At 44.2% G+C, this 15,352-nt stretch overlaps 1 protein-coding gene across 1 annotated transcript in view; it reads left to right on the forward strand.

Annotated features, from left to right (window-relative positions):
- TENM4 (teneurin transmembrane protein 4) overlaps nt 1-15,352 on the forward strand; it is a 326,501-nt gene that overhangs the window by 270,247 nt on the left and 40,902 nt on the right. The window contains 3 exon segments of the mRNA XM_070942973.1: nt 3,843-3,962; nt 11,996-12,257; nt 14,299-14,566. Of these exon segments, the coding sequence (XP_070799074.1) occupies nt 3,843-3,962; nt 11,996-12,257; nt 14,299-14,566 (650 nt within the window).

The raw sequence follows: 15,352 nt of genomic DNA on the forward strand, positions 1-15,352 counted from the left end.
AAAGAAGGAAGGAAGATAGATAGATAGATAGATAGATAGATAGATAGATAGATAGATAAAGAGATAGATGATGGATAAGATAATAAACTCAATTTACCCACTTCAAAATGTAGATAATTCCCTATAGGCATCTTTCCTGCATAGACAACATACTACAGCTATTCCTCGATTTAACAGAGCCCAAAATTTCCGTTGCTAAGCGAAATAGTTGCTAAGTGAGTTTTGCTCCATTTTAGGTACCATTCTTGCCACAAATGTTAAGCGAACCACTGCAGTTGTTAAGTGAGTAACATGGCTGTTGAGTGAATCTGGCGCCCCCCCTTGACTTGCAAGTCCAGACCTCCTGTATAGCACCATCAAACTTGCAGGATTCTGTAATTCCAGCCCATCCCAATAAAAAATAATCAAGGAACCACCAAGATCACTCCCCACCAACACTCACTGAGTAATTCAATTGTATATAAACAGAAAGCAAACCGCACTCCCTTCCAGCACTGATGATATTACCTCGATGGGTAATGAAACGTCTGCAAGAAAATAGCCCAGCTCAGAAAACACCAAGGACCCCATAAATTATTGTATATATCTGCCTGCTTTGCGTTTCCAGGATGTGGGGTCTCAAGTTTTGAGGAATTTGCCTTATGCACATACACACCATCATTTAGACACACATATCTACAAATACACACACACATCCCATTGTCTGTCTTCCAGCCGCTGTTACTTCCAAAGTTTTCTGTTCACTTACTACACAGTTTTGCTTCAGATTCACTAACTGGGGTTGAAGAAACTCCATTAAAGCAGGGGTGAAATCCAGCAGGTTCTCACAGGTTCTGGAGAACCGATAGCGGAAATTTTGAGTAGTTTGGAGAACCGGCAAATGCCACCTCTGGCTGGCCCCAGAGTGGGGTGGGAATGGAGATTTTGCAATATCCTTCCCCCGGAGAGGGGTGGGAATGGAGATTTTGCAGTAGCCTTCCCCTGCCACGCCCACCAAGCCACACCACACCACGCCCACCAAGCCACACCCACAGAAGCGGTAGTAAAAAAAAATTGGATTTCACCCCTGCATTAAAGATACTGTCATCCCTGATCATTTGAAGTGTTAAATACCATTTTATAACGCCTTGGTATTTTATAATGCCTTGGTAAGGCCACACATGGAATATAGCATCCAGTTTTGGTTGCTACGATGTAAAAAAAGATGTTGAGACTCTGGAAAGAGTGCAGAGAAGAGCAAAAAATATGATTAGGGGATAAGATGTTGTAAGGCCGTCATTCATGCTAAAGTTTATCCAACTAAGTATTAACTGACATGGGTGATAATTTTTGTATATCTCATTTTTTCTATGGTGATAATTTTTGTAGATCTCGTTTTTTCTATGGTGATAATTTTTGTAGATCTCGTTTTTTCTACGTGTTTCCCCTTTCTTCTCTATACCGTAACTGCTATTCTAATGGCAAATCCTTCATAAGAGTTATTGCATTACATTCTTGATTCAATTCTCTTTCCATGGATATCTAATTTTACGGTACTACTCCAAAAAAAAAAAAGTGGTGTTATCAGCTAGTTTTAGAAAATACACTTTTCCCAAAAGGTTTCCACAATTTTTTTTTCATATTTTTTTATTATTAACATATAAAAAAAGAAATTAACATACATAACATACATGAATCATAATATATAATATATAACAATATACACAATACAAACAATCAACGAGTGCTCCCCCACCCCTCGGGATCATTCCTTCTTCCAAAATCTTAAAGCTTCTTCTGGTGGTGGTATCCCTCTTCCTCCAGAAAACACATATATTAGGAACTGTTTCCAGATTCCACTGAATTTGTTTACTTTCATTATGCCCCTCCTTACTTTAATATTACAAGTCAATTTATCATTTATGGCAATATCCCATACTTCCTTATACCATTCTTCCAAACAATAATCACGTTGTGTCTTCCAGTTCCTAGAAATCATTAACCTTGCTGCAGTCAACAAATTTATTATCAATTCTTTAGTCTCTTTTTTACATTTTATATCATTCCACAATTTTGGCCATTACTGTATACCATTTTTCCTGCCTGAGCAGGGGGTTGGACTAGAAGACCTCCAGGGTCCCTTTTCAACTCTGTTATTCATGCTCTCCAAGCGAGCGCTGCAGGAATCTTTAATTTTGGCGTTTAAGAGTGCAAAGACCTTTGTCCCTTGGACTTGGTGCCTTTCAGTTCCCCTTTATACGGAAATAGCTCGACACATCTGGCAACAATTGTCCAGGTTCCCAAATGCACGTAAATCAAAGGCAGTATAGCTGGAGGCGGTTGAGAGAGAGAGAGAGAGAGGGAGTTTGCCGATTGAAATATTTCCCCATAAAAGCAGGCTTTCTGCACATTAAAATCCAGAAACTGGAGACGTTCCTGCTTCTCCATGTGGTATAGATTGGATTACAAAACAGCCCCTTTTGATTCGGCCCTCCGCATCAATCAGCAGCCGGCCCTGCAAACTGCACCTCTAAATTTAAAGAATTGAACCTTGCGGATGTAAACGGAACGAACTGCCGGTAGTTCTCGATGTACGACCATCACTGAAGACAACATTTCCATGGCTAAGCAAGGCAGCTGGTACAAACCGCTGCTCAAGCCTTTATCCATCCCAGTCAAATATTTGACCAGTCTATAGGATAGGGTAGGGTAGGGTAGGGTAGGGTAGGATAGGATAGGATAGGATAGGATAGGATAGGATAGGATAGGATAGGATAGGATAGGATAGGATAGGATAGGATAGGATAGGATAAGATAGGATAGGATAGGATAGGATAGGATAGGATAGAAATGAATAGAATAGAATAGAATAGAATAGAATAGAATAGAATAGAATAGAATAGAATAGAATAGAATAGCGGATAGGATAGGATAGGATAGGATAGGATAGGATAGGATAGGATAGGATAGGATAGGATAGGATAGGATAGGATAGGATAGAAAAGAAAAGAAAAGAAAAGAAAAGAAAAGAAAAGAAAAGAAAAGAAAAGAAAAGAAAAGAAAAGAAAAGAAAAGAAAAGAAAAGAAAAGAAAAGAAAAGAAAAGAAAAGAAAAGAAAAGAAAAGAATAGCATAGCATAGCATATAGGATAGGATAGGACAGGACAGGACAGGACAGGACAGGACAGGACAGGACAGGACAGGACAGGACAGAAAAGAAAAGCATAGCATAGCATAGCATAGCGGATAGGATAGGATAGGATAGGATAGGATAGGATAGGATAGGATAGGATAGGATAGGATAGGATAGAAATGAATAGAAATGAATAGAATAGAATAGAATAGAATAGAATAGAATAGAATAGAATAGAATAGAATAGAATAGAATAGAATAGAATAGAGTAGCATAACATAGCATAGCGTATAGGATAGGATAGGATAGGATAGGATAGGATAGGATAGGATAGGATAGGATAGGATAGGATAGGATAGGATAGGATAGGATAGGATAGGATAGGACAGGACAGGACAGGACAGAACAGAACAGAGAAGAGAAGAGAAGAGAAGAGAAGAGAAGAGAAGAGAAGAGAAGAGAAGAGAAGAGAAGAGAAGAGAAGAGAAGAGAAGAGAAATGAATAGCATAGCATAGCATAGCAGATAGGATAGGATAGGATAGGATAGAATAGAATAGAATAGAATAGAATAGAATAGAATAGAATAGAATAGAATAGAATAGAATAGAATAGAATAGAATAGAATAGAATAGACGAGTCCATGTTCGTCATTTGCGAAGTCTTCTTTGTTTTGCCAATTCACTCCTTTCAACTTCGTGGTGGTGGTGTTGTTTTCTTAATTTCCTCGCAGGCACCCTTGTGTCATTCGTGGGCAGGTGATGACAGCAGATGGAACCCCTCTGGTCGGCGTCAACATCAGCTTTGTCAACAACCCGCTTTTCGGCTACACCATCAGCAGACAAGATGGCAGGTAGGTGGACCTCTCTTCCCTTGAGTGGTAGGAAGTCGGGATTGGTTTCTGGATTTGGATACAGCGTCATCAGATTTGTGGCCTCCGTGTCTGTTGGCACATACCCAAATACCCTTAAGCAGGGGTAGGTTGCTGGGGGTTCGCGGGGGTTCAGGAGAACCTCTAGCTAAGATTCTGTGCAGTTTGGAGAACCCCCAAATCCCAATCCTTGTTGGCCTCGCCCACCCCATGCGGACCATTTTGGATGCAGGTAAGTGCAAGAGGCTCAGGGAGGGTGAAAAATGGGCCCACCAGAAGTTTGGGAAGGCCAGAAACGTGCCAGTTTCCAGCCTCCAGAGGGCCTCCGGAGCCTGGGGAGGCCGTTTTCGCCCTCCCGGAGGCTCGAAAAAAGTTTCCGGAGCCCGGTGAAGGCAAAAACACCCTCCCCCAACTGCCATGGTTCAGGAGGCTGACTAGGCCACAACCACCATGGCCACACCCACCCAGCAACTGAGCAGAGAACCCCTTGCTAAAATTTTTGAAGCCCACCCCTGCCCTTAGGGCAGATTCCAGATGAATAATATTAAGGAGTTGTGGTCGTAAGTTGAGGACTACCTGTAGAGAGGTGTCCGCGAGGTTCCCAGAAGTCACGCTCAAACTCTCAAAGAAAGCTACCCTCGCTTCCATGTTGTGGATGGACAAAGCAAGGTCTTGCATGACGACCCATTCAAAGATGACCCATTAGTAAGATTCTCATAGTCTTAACATTAGGAAGATTAATGAGTCAGAAAATGGTTACTCAGAATACTTTTGAGGAAGTTCCACTTGTGACTTCCCATGTCATATGACTGCCCTGATTTAATCTAGACTAAGACGAGGGGCTATAACAATTGGTGTCTTCTTGCCAAGTGTCCGAGCTTATGCGTTTTGTGGCCCACCAGCGGCCAGCAGAGCTGGGAGCAGATTCAGACAGTGAGGTGGTTGGGGAGGAACGTGGGCCAGTCCTAGAGTCTGGGGAAGACTCTGATGAGGGCTCTGCGTCGGAGGCAGAGAGGGAGCCAGGGCCGGATGCCAGTTATCAGCTGCCTTCGGAGTCAGACATCAGGGAGGCAGATGAACAGATGGATCCTATTCCCAGTGTGCGCATGCATAGGGTTGCCAGACGAAGGGAATAGCCAAAGAACAAGGGTCGACTCAGGAGTAAGGCCACAGGTGGGCAATGAATTCCCCAGAGGGAATAAAAGAGGAGCGAAAGGGGAGTGGAGTTTGCAGGAGAAAATTAATTCACTTAATTGGTTTGTGACTCTCCGAGACTCCTTGCCAAGGTTTGAAGATGGTATGGGACCTGAGTATTTGCAGGACCGCCTTCTGCCGCCGATAGCCTCCCACCAACCAGTACGCTCCCACAGAGAGGGACTCCTCAGGGTGCCGTCAGCCAGGCAATGTCGGTTGGCGACCCCCAGGGGGAGGGCCTTCTCTGTGGCAGCTCCTGCCCTCTGGAACAATTTGCCCCCGGAGATACGAAGGATATCGGATCTCAGGGTTTTTCGCCGTGCCCTAAAAACTTTTCTTTTCCATCAAGCGGGGCTGGCGTGAAACACCCCCCCTTTTTTTTTCAGTCTTTTTTAGCTTTTTAAATTGTCAAATGGATTTTAGTTTTCAATGTTTTAAATTTTTGGGCCACAGTTATTTAATTCTTTTAATAATTTTAAATTTTGTATTGATACGTGTTTTAGTTCTGGCTGTGCACCGCCCTGAGTCCACTAGGAGAAGGGCGGGATATAAATTGAATGAATGAATGAATGAATGAATGAATGAATGAATGAATGAATGAATGAATAAATAAATAAATAAATAAATAAATCGGCCTGGCAGCTCTCCAAGCCAGATAAGGTCTGTGACTGTAAATTCTCCCTTGAAAAACTTTGCTGGATGTGAATGAGAAGAATTCACCGTAACTTAATAAAAAGGGTTTTTTGTCGGGACAAGCAGTCTGCTTCATGCTCTTGGGAAGCCTAGGTCAGAACAATGTATAAAAAGGCAGTCTCAGTGATAAGCACTAGGCGCATTGATTATGCGCCATCAAGTCATAGTCGACTCTTAACAATGGCATAGATAGAATTTTTCCAGAGGGCATGTAGCACATCTTTATGGAATGCCGGTTTGTTTTGTATTAATTAATCCCATTGGAAGCCCAGATTCTTGATGTTGCACATTTGTAAGGGTTGAGTAATAAATTGAGAGGAGCAATTAAAAATGAGCTGGTGGCTGAGCCAGCTCAAACGATTCTGGAAGGGGAGCAATTGGTCGTCCATCCAGTTGAGCTGCATCTGGGACCGTTCCCATTGGTATCGATTTTACCTGGTCAGACTCTGTCACGTGAAGTGTTAATATCACTTTATAATGCCACGCTTGGAATCCGGCATCCAGTTTTGGTCCCTACGATGTAAAAAAAGATTGTTGAGACTCTAGAAAGAGTGCAGAGAAGAGCAACAAAGATGATGAGGGGACTGGAGGCTAAAACATATGAAGAACAGTTGCAGGAACTGGGTATGTCTAGTTTAATGAAAAGGAAGACCAGGGGTGACAGGATAGCAGTGTCTCAATACCTCAGGGGCTGCCCTAAAGAAGAGGGAATCCATTATTCTCCAAAGCACCTGAGGGTAGGACAAAAAGCAACGGGTGGAAACTAATCAAGGAGAGAAGCAATCTAGAAATAAGGAGAAATTTCCTGACAGTGAGAACAATTAATCAATGGAACAACTTGCCTCCAGAAGTTATAAATGCTCCAGCACTGGAAGTTTTTAAGAAGAAAATGGATAACCATTTGTCCAAAGTGGTGTAGGGTTTCCTGCCTAAGCAGGGGGTTGGACTAGAAGACCTCCAAGGTCCCTTCCAACTCTGTTATTCTATTCTATTCTGAATTCTATTTCTGAATTCTATTCTATTCTATTCTATTCTATTCTATTCTATTCTATTCTATTCTATTCTATTCTATTCTATTCTATTCTCTTTAAAAAGCCAGCACAGTCGCAGGGTGCATGAACAGAGGGATAGAATCAAGGTCACGTGAAGTGTTAATACCACTTTATAATGCCTTGGTAAGGTCACACTTGGAATCCTGCATCCAGTTTTGGTTACCATGATGCAAAAAAGATATTGGCACTCTAGAAAGAGTGCAGAGAAGAGCCACAAAGATGCTTAAGGGACTGGAGGCTGAAAACATATCATGAACGATTGAGAGAACTAGCAAAGAAAAGGATTGGGGTGACATGATAGCAGTGTTCCAATATTTAAAGGGTTGTCACAGAGAAAAGGGCTAGAGGGAAGTTCTCTGAAGATGGGCTCCGTGAGGTTCGAAAGTCCGAAAGCTCGGAAGACAAAACCTCTGGTGACCGACCCAGATTGTATCCTGCAAGAAAAGTCAACCTATTCTCCAAAACACATGAAGAAGAAGTCATCATATGTTCACCACACTATAAAAAAGATGTTGATACTCTAGAAAGAGTGCAGAGAAGAGCAATAAAAATAATTAGGGGACTAGAGGTTAAAACATATGAAGAACGGTTGCAGGAACTAGGCCTGGCTGGTCTAGTGAAGGGAAGGACCAGGGGAGACAGGATAGTTGTGTTCCAATATTTGAGGGGCTGCCACAGAGAGGAGGGGGTCAAGCTATTCTCCAAAGCACCTGAAGGCCAGACAAGGAATAATGGATGGAAACTGAACAAGGAGAGATTCAACCTGGAAATAAGGAGGAATTGTCTTCTGACAGTGAGAACAATCAACCCAAGGAACAGAAATTGCCTTCAGAAGTCATGGGAGCTTCATTACTGGAGGCTTTTAAGAAGAGACTGGACTGCCATCTGTCAGAAATGGTGTAGGGTCTCCTGCTTGGGCGGGGGGTTGGACTAGATGACCTCCAAGGTCCCTTCCAACTCTGTTATTCTTTTATTAAGATATGGGAAATTATCAAAGTGAAACCCAACTTGGAATGAAAGAGAAATTTTCTGACAGCAAAAACAATTAACCAGTGGAATAACTTCTCTCCAGAAGTTATAGGTGCTCCCATCACTGGAGGTTTTTAAGAAGAGTGGACAGACATTTGTCTAAAATGGTATAGAGCAGTGATGGCTAACCTTTTTGCCGTTGCGTGCCAAAAACGGGGGAGCATGGGGGGGTTGCACGCGCATGTGCCTACACCCATAATTCAATGGGCCCCACTCCTGTGCATGTGTACGTGACACACACACCCCGCGCTCCCCACACTTTTGGCACAAGATGGCATGGTGGGCCCGGTGGGCCCATTTTTCACCCTCTGGAGGGCCTCCGGGGGCTGGGGAAGGCCGTTTTCGCCCTCCCCAGGCTCCTAGAAAGCATCTGGAGCCTGGGGAGAGCGAAAAAACCCCCCTGGAGGCCCTCCGGAGGCTGGAAACAGCCTGTTTCCCAACTTCCGGTGGGCCCGCAAGGCCCGAAAATCAGCTGGCTGGCGCACGATTGCATGCTGGAGCTGAGCTAGGGCAACGCTCACGTGCCCACCGATATGGCTCCGTGTGCCACCTATGGCACGCGTGCCATAGGTTCGCCATCACGGGTATAGAGTTTTCTGCTTGAGCAGGGAGTTGGACTGGAAGATCTCCAAGGAAACCTTCCAACTCTGTTATTCTCCAGATCTCAGAGAATGGGAGTTTCTTTCGGCTGTTACAGACATCAACACTTTGGAAACATCTGCACAGCCACAGCAACAAAGACCAGTCCGAGTGTTGGGAGGGTTTGTTTAAACAACTAGGCCTTGAAGGATTCCGATCAAATTGCAGGAAAACATTCCTTCCTTTGTCAAGCCGATCGTTGTCCCAACAGAATAATCCATTTTGTCAGGCAATAAAAAATGACCCTTTGCTTTGAACCAGTGAGTCGGCAACACTGTGCAAAAAAATTCTCCTCAGAGACTACAGGATAATGTCAAATTTCCAGAATTCAGCAGTAAATAAATTCAGCAATAAACCTTTTTTCCAACCTGACGTGGAAGTTGAGCAGTTAAGCTTTGAATTGACTTCAGTTTCTTGGACTGGGTTAGATAAGATTATATAGAAATTTTATTGTTGATTAGATTGAAGAGGTATAAAACAGTTAACCGTTACTTTAATGGTGTACTTTCTTTTTATACTGACTCTACCTGAAATTCATTTCGTTTTTTTTTTTTTCTTGCCTTTCGAACTTCCGAGGAATTCATTGCCTGCGCTTCGTGTCTTGGAGTCAAGTGGTTGTTTTGATTGATTGATTGATTGATTGATTGATTGATTGATTGATTAGCCCTTGGGCCATATCAAAGTGGGCCATTCCAGAAACAAATTATAAATAATAATTTATAAATAAACCAGAAACTAATCCAGAATCTAATTATAAATAATCGTATATAAATAAACAAATTATTACTGAAATTAGATAAAAGCAATTTAAAATGGAATTGGAATAAAATACAATCCAAGATGAAAAATGGAATAAAATGCAATAATTTAAGATATGGATAAAATACGATAAAATTATATGATTTATATTATATTTTTTATATCCTGAGAAGCATATCTCAGCTTATCCCGGAATTCAGACACAGAGATTTGTTTAGGAGGAGAGTTTTGCAAATATTATAGGTAGTCCTCAAACTTACGACCACAATAGGGACAAGAATTTCTGTTGCTAAGCGAGGCGGGTTTAGTCATGTCCTATCATACGACCTTTTTACACCTGTTCTTAAGTGAATCACGTGGTTGTGAAGCAAATCCGGCTTCCCCCATTGAAAGCCAGCTGGATTAGTCACAAACGATTAAAATTCAGACACTGGCTCGTATTTACGACGGTGGCAGTGTCCCCAGGATCACGTTATCCCCTTTTACGACCTTCTGACAAGCCAAGTCAATGGGGAAGCCAGATTCATTCAACAACCGTGTGTCTTAACTTAGCAGCTGCAGTGACTCGCTTAAACAACTGTGGCAAGAAAGGTTTCAAAATGGAGCAAAACTCACCAAACAACTGTCTTGCTTAGCAATGGAAATTTTGGGCTCCATTGGGGTCGTAAGTCGAGGACTGCCTATCTGTTTTTTGCAATTCCCACTGCAGCTCTGCTCAGTTCTCCATCCTTGGCTTGCCACTTTGCCAAATGTCAACTAACTGTTTAAAATGTCTTCCTTGAGGCTTCAGTGCTTTTCAGTTTGCTGGCGTGCCAGAAACCCGGGTTATTAAAAAAACAGCCAGTGTTTTCCTACTTGAATTGTACTCTGTTGCTCACTTGCTTTGTTTTTATTTTCATGGACCGGAAATAAATTAGGCCCACCGTTAAGGAGGTCCTGTCTGATGGACTGTGAATGAGACGTGCCTCACAGAAGGCCTGTTGTGCTTCCTGAGTCATTAAAACACACGAGTAGTCCCAAAAACCTCTTTTATTGCAACAGCTGTGAATTACGTTCATTCACAGCTGAGTCCCAATTAGTTTCAAAACAAGTCCTTCCGGAGAAGTTCTTCAGGATAATCACCAACCTTTAGTTTATCTCCCTTGACACGCTGCCAAGGACCTACTTGGCAAAGCCACACAGAATCCAGAATCAAACAGAGATACTGACTGGGAACAGAATTAACAATGTTGCTTTCTTGCAAAGGACCCAGTGCCTTTGCTCCTCTTTTAAGCCTTATGGGAGGGGCCAATCATCTCCAGGCCTTACTCCCAAGTTGTCCCTTTTGTTTTAGCTGTTCTTGCCTTCTGGCAGCCCTGAGCATGCGCACACTAGGAACAGGCTCCTCCTATTCCTCTGCCTCTCTGATATCCGATTCTGGAAGCTCCGGAGTCCGCGCACCACTCCCAGATAGCCCTGGCCCCATTTCTGCCTCCCTCGTCCGAGCCTTCCCCAGACCCCAGGACTGGCCCATGTCCCTCCCCAGCCTCCTCACTGTCAGACTCAACTGCCAGCTCTGCAGGCTGCTGGCGGACCACAACACGACCTCCTTATATGCGGTCTCTGAATTCCAGGGAATTCCCAGAATTCCCCAGCCAGCATGGGTGGATTTCACTTCCCAGAATTCCCTAGCCAACATGGGTGGACTTCAGTTCCCAGAGTTCCCCAGCCAAAATGGTTGGATCTCAGCTCCCAGAATTCCCCAGCCAGCATGGATAGACTTGAGCCCCCAGAATCCCCCAGCCACCTTGAGTGGACTTCAATTCCCAGAATTCCCCAGCCAAAATGGTTGGGTCTCAGGTCCTAGAATTCCCTAACCAGCATGGGTGGACTCCAGTTCCCAGAATTCCTCAGCCGGCATGGGTGGATTTCCAGCTTCCAGGGTGCTGGCTAGGGAATTCTGGGAACTGAAGTCTATGCATCTTAAAATTTATCAAGGTTGAATCTATAGCCTTCCATCTCGGAACATGTTTTCTTTACAAAACATTACTCCTTTTTACTGCTTTGTAAAAGAAATCAGAAAATACTTTTCTTAATTTATGTGGGGGTGGTTTTTTTAATGGTGCATTTGTGCTTGAGTTCAAATCCACCCTGTCAGTTGGCCAAAATAGAATCACTTTATTTATTTATTTATTTGGGGCGTGGTGGCTCAGTGGCTAAGACGCTGAGCTTGTCGATCGAAAGGTCGGCAGTTCAGCGGTACGAATCTCTAGTGCTGCGTAACGGGGTGAGCTCCCGTGACTTGTCCCAGCTTCTGCCAACCTAGCAGTTCGAAAGCAGGTAAAAAAATGCAAGTAGAAAAATAGGGACCACCTTTGGTGGGAAGGTAACAGCGTTCCGTGCGCCTTTGGCATTTAGTCCTGCCGGCCACATGACCATGGAGACGTCTTCAGACAGTGCTGGCTCTTTGGCTTTAAAACGGAGATTAGCACCGCCCCCTAGAGTCAGGAACGACTAGCACGTATGTGCAAAGGGAACCTTTACCTTTACTTATTTATTTATTTTTAAGGGGAAATGTCACCACAAGGTCACCCTCCTTCACCGACATCAACAGCTCTTCTTTCCTCTAAAAAAACAACAACAAAAAATCTTGACTTTTTGTCCACACAGTTTTGACCTGGTCACGAACGGCGGGATAGCCATCGTTCTGCGTTTCGAGCGGGCGCCCTTCATCACTCAGGATCACACCCTCTGGCTGCCCTGGAACCACTTCTTCGTCATGGAGACCATCGTCATGCGACACGAAGAAAATGACATCCCCAGCTGTGACCTGAGCAACTTTGCCCGGCCCAACCCTGTGGTTTCCCCCACTCCGCTGACCGCCTTCGCCAGCTCCTGTTCCGAACGAGGCCCCATCGTGCCAGAAATCCAGGTAAGAAAATGGAACTGCAAAGATGCTTCCAGATGTGGGCCACCCTTGGCGAATTCAGGGACCAACATCTGTCGTGTCTCTCCTTTGCTCGAAATAGTGTCCGCGCAATCCCAGATTTAAAATTCCACACTTTCAAAAGCATGTCAGTTCATGGCCGAATGCTGACAAGGACAAAAGAATGTGGTTTTTCAGCAAAAAAAAAAGTGAGAATCAGGCAGGGGTGAAATCCAGCAGGTTCTGGAGAATCGGTAGCAGAAATTTTGAGTAGTTCAGAGAACCGGCAAATACCACCTCTGACTGGCCTCAGAGTGGGGTGGGAATGGAGATTTTGCAATAGCCTTCTCCCAGGAGTGGGGTGGGAATGGAGATTTTGCAGTATCCTTCCCCTGGAGTGAGGTGGGAATGGAGATTTTGCAATATTCTTCCCCTGCCACGCCCACCAAGCCACACCATGCCGACCAAGCCACGCCCACAGAACCGGTAGTAAAAAAAATTGGATTTCACCACTGGTGTCAGGGTAATGAAGATTTAAAGCTGACCAGCCATTGTAAGACTTCTAAATCAAGTTAATGAACTGAGGATGAGTCAGCAGGGTTACTGCCATTTTAAGAAGCTGTCATCATCAGGGATAGCAGGGAGTGAGGATTGCAGGTAGGAGGAGGATAACAATTTATTTTATTTATTTATTTAATTAATTTATATACCGCCCTACTCCCGAAGGACTCAGGGCGGTGAACAGCCAAACAGTAAAAATACATAAATACAAAATTTAAAAAACAAGTAAAATCGAATTAAACAAGTTTGGCCCAAACATATTAAAACCCCAATCATTTATTTTATTTATTTATTTTATTTATTATTAGATTTTTATACCGCCCCCTCTCCCGAAGGACTCGGGGCGGTGAACAGCCAAAATTAAAAAACATACAATATAAACATTAAAATACGTTTAAAACAGAATTAAATCCAAAATGGCTCCCCAATTTAAAACGCCTTACCCATGACCCTATAAATAAGACGAATTTAAAATTTAAAATTTCCACATTTAAAAAGGGGGAAGATTTAGGCCAGGCCAGCTTGATAAAATAGAAAAGCCTTAAGCGCGCGGCGGAAGATGCGCAGATCCGGGATCCTACGTATCTCCGGGGGGAGCTCGTTCCAAATTGTAGGTGCCCCCACAGAGAAGGCTCTCCCCCTGGGGGCCGACAGCCGACATTGTTTGGCCGACGGCACCCGGAGGAGCCCCTCTCTATGGGAGCGTACTGGCCGGTGGGAGGCTATTGGTGGTAGCAGGCGGTCCCGTAAATAACCAGGTCCTAAGCCATGGAGCACTTTAAAGGTGATAACCAGAACCTTGAAGCGCACTCGGAAGACCACCGGGAGCCAGTGCAGCTCGCGCAGGAGAGGTGTTACATGGGAACTCCATGTCGCTCCCATCACCACCCGCGCGGCCGCGCTCTGCGCCAGTTGGAGCCTCCGAGTGCACCTCAAGGGGAGCCCCATGTAGAGAGCGTTGCAGTAGTCCAGACGAGAGGTAACGAGGGCATGAGTGACTGTGTGTAGGGAGTCCCGATCTAGATAGGGACGCAACTGGCAAATCAGGTGAACCTGATGAAAAATCCTCCCGGTCACAGCCGTCACATGCTCTTCTAAAGACAGCCGTGAATCCAGGAGGACACCCAGGTTGTGAGCCCTATCCATGGGGGCCAATGATTCGCCCCCAATAGTCCGCGATGGCACTAGCTGACTATATCGGGACGTCGGAAACCACAGCCACTCGGTCTTGGATGGGTTGAGCCTGAGCCTGTTCCTCCCCATCCAGATCCAGATTTAAAAAACCAATTAAAATTTGCGTAATTAAAAAGAGGGAAAAGATTAGGCCAGGCCCGCCTGGTGGAATAAAAAGGTCTTAAGAGCGCGGCGGAAGGTGCGCAGATCCGACAAAGGAGTGAAATTTGGATTTCACCACTGCTTTGAACCGTCTTTCAAACCAGCGATCCTCTCTATTTGATTTTTATTTTAATTTTTTTGAAATCTCCAGGCTTTACAAGAAGAGATTAAGATTTCAGGGACTAAAATCAAGCTAAGCTACCTGAGCAGCCGTACTTCTGGCTACAAGTCGGTCCTGAAGATCAGCTTAACCCATCCCACCATCCCTTTTAACCTGATGAAAGTCCACCTCATGGTTGCGGTGGAAGGACGCCTCTTCAGAAAGTGGTTCGCGGCAGCTCCCGACCTCTCCTATTACTTCATCTGGGACAAGACGGATGTCTACAATCAAAAGGTCTATGGGTTATCGGAAGTCTTTGGTAAGATCTCATTTTTATAATCTGCCTTTGGCAGCTGCAGCTGCTAAAAAAGCCAACGCAGTTCTAGGCTGCATTAACAGAGGGATAGAATCAAGGTCGCGTGAAGGGTTGGTACCAATTTATAAGGCCTTGGTAAGGCCAAATTTGGAATATTGCATCCAGTTTTGGTCACCATGATGTTAAAAAGATGTTGGGGCTCTTGAAACAATGCAGAGAAGAGTAACAAAGACGATTAGGGGACTGGAGGCTAAAACATACGAAAAACAGTTGCAGGAATTGGGGAGGTCTAGTTTAATGAAAAAGACTAGGGGTGACATGATAGCAATCTTCCAATATTTGAGGGGCTGCCACAAAGAATAGGGAATCAATCTATTCTCCAAAGCACCTGAAGGCAGGATGAGAAGCAACCTAGAACTAAAGAGAAATTTCATGTCAGTAAGAACAATTTTGGAACGACTTGCTTCCAAAAATTGTGGGTGCTCCATCACTGGAGGCTTTTAAGAAGAGATTGGACAACCGTTTCTCTGAAATGGTATAGAGTTTCCTGACTGAGAAGGGAGTTGGACTAGAAGACCTCTAAGGTCCCTTCCGACTCTGTTATTCTTTCTGTCTCCTACCTGCCCCACAACTCATAACCAAGATAGATAGCTTTCTGCAAAGTCCTGGCCAACCTCTGTCTGATGGCAAAACCACACTTGTGGAAGTGGTTTCTGGTCCTTCCCTTTGTCCTGTGGAACCCCTTGCCTAGGAAGGTTTCTGCTTCCCACCTGAGATTTTCATACAGTT

The sequence above is a fragment of the Pituophis catenifer genome, unplaced genomic scaffold, assembly GCF_029215685.1.
Source record: "Pituophis catenifer annectens isolate HBS135680 unplaced genomic scaffold, rPitCat1.0.hap2 SCAF_4, whole genome shotgun sequence".
Classification (NCBI taxonomy): Eukaryota; Metazoa; Chordata; class Lepidosauria; order Squamata; family Colubridae; genus Pituophis; species Pituophis catenifer.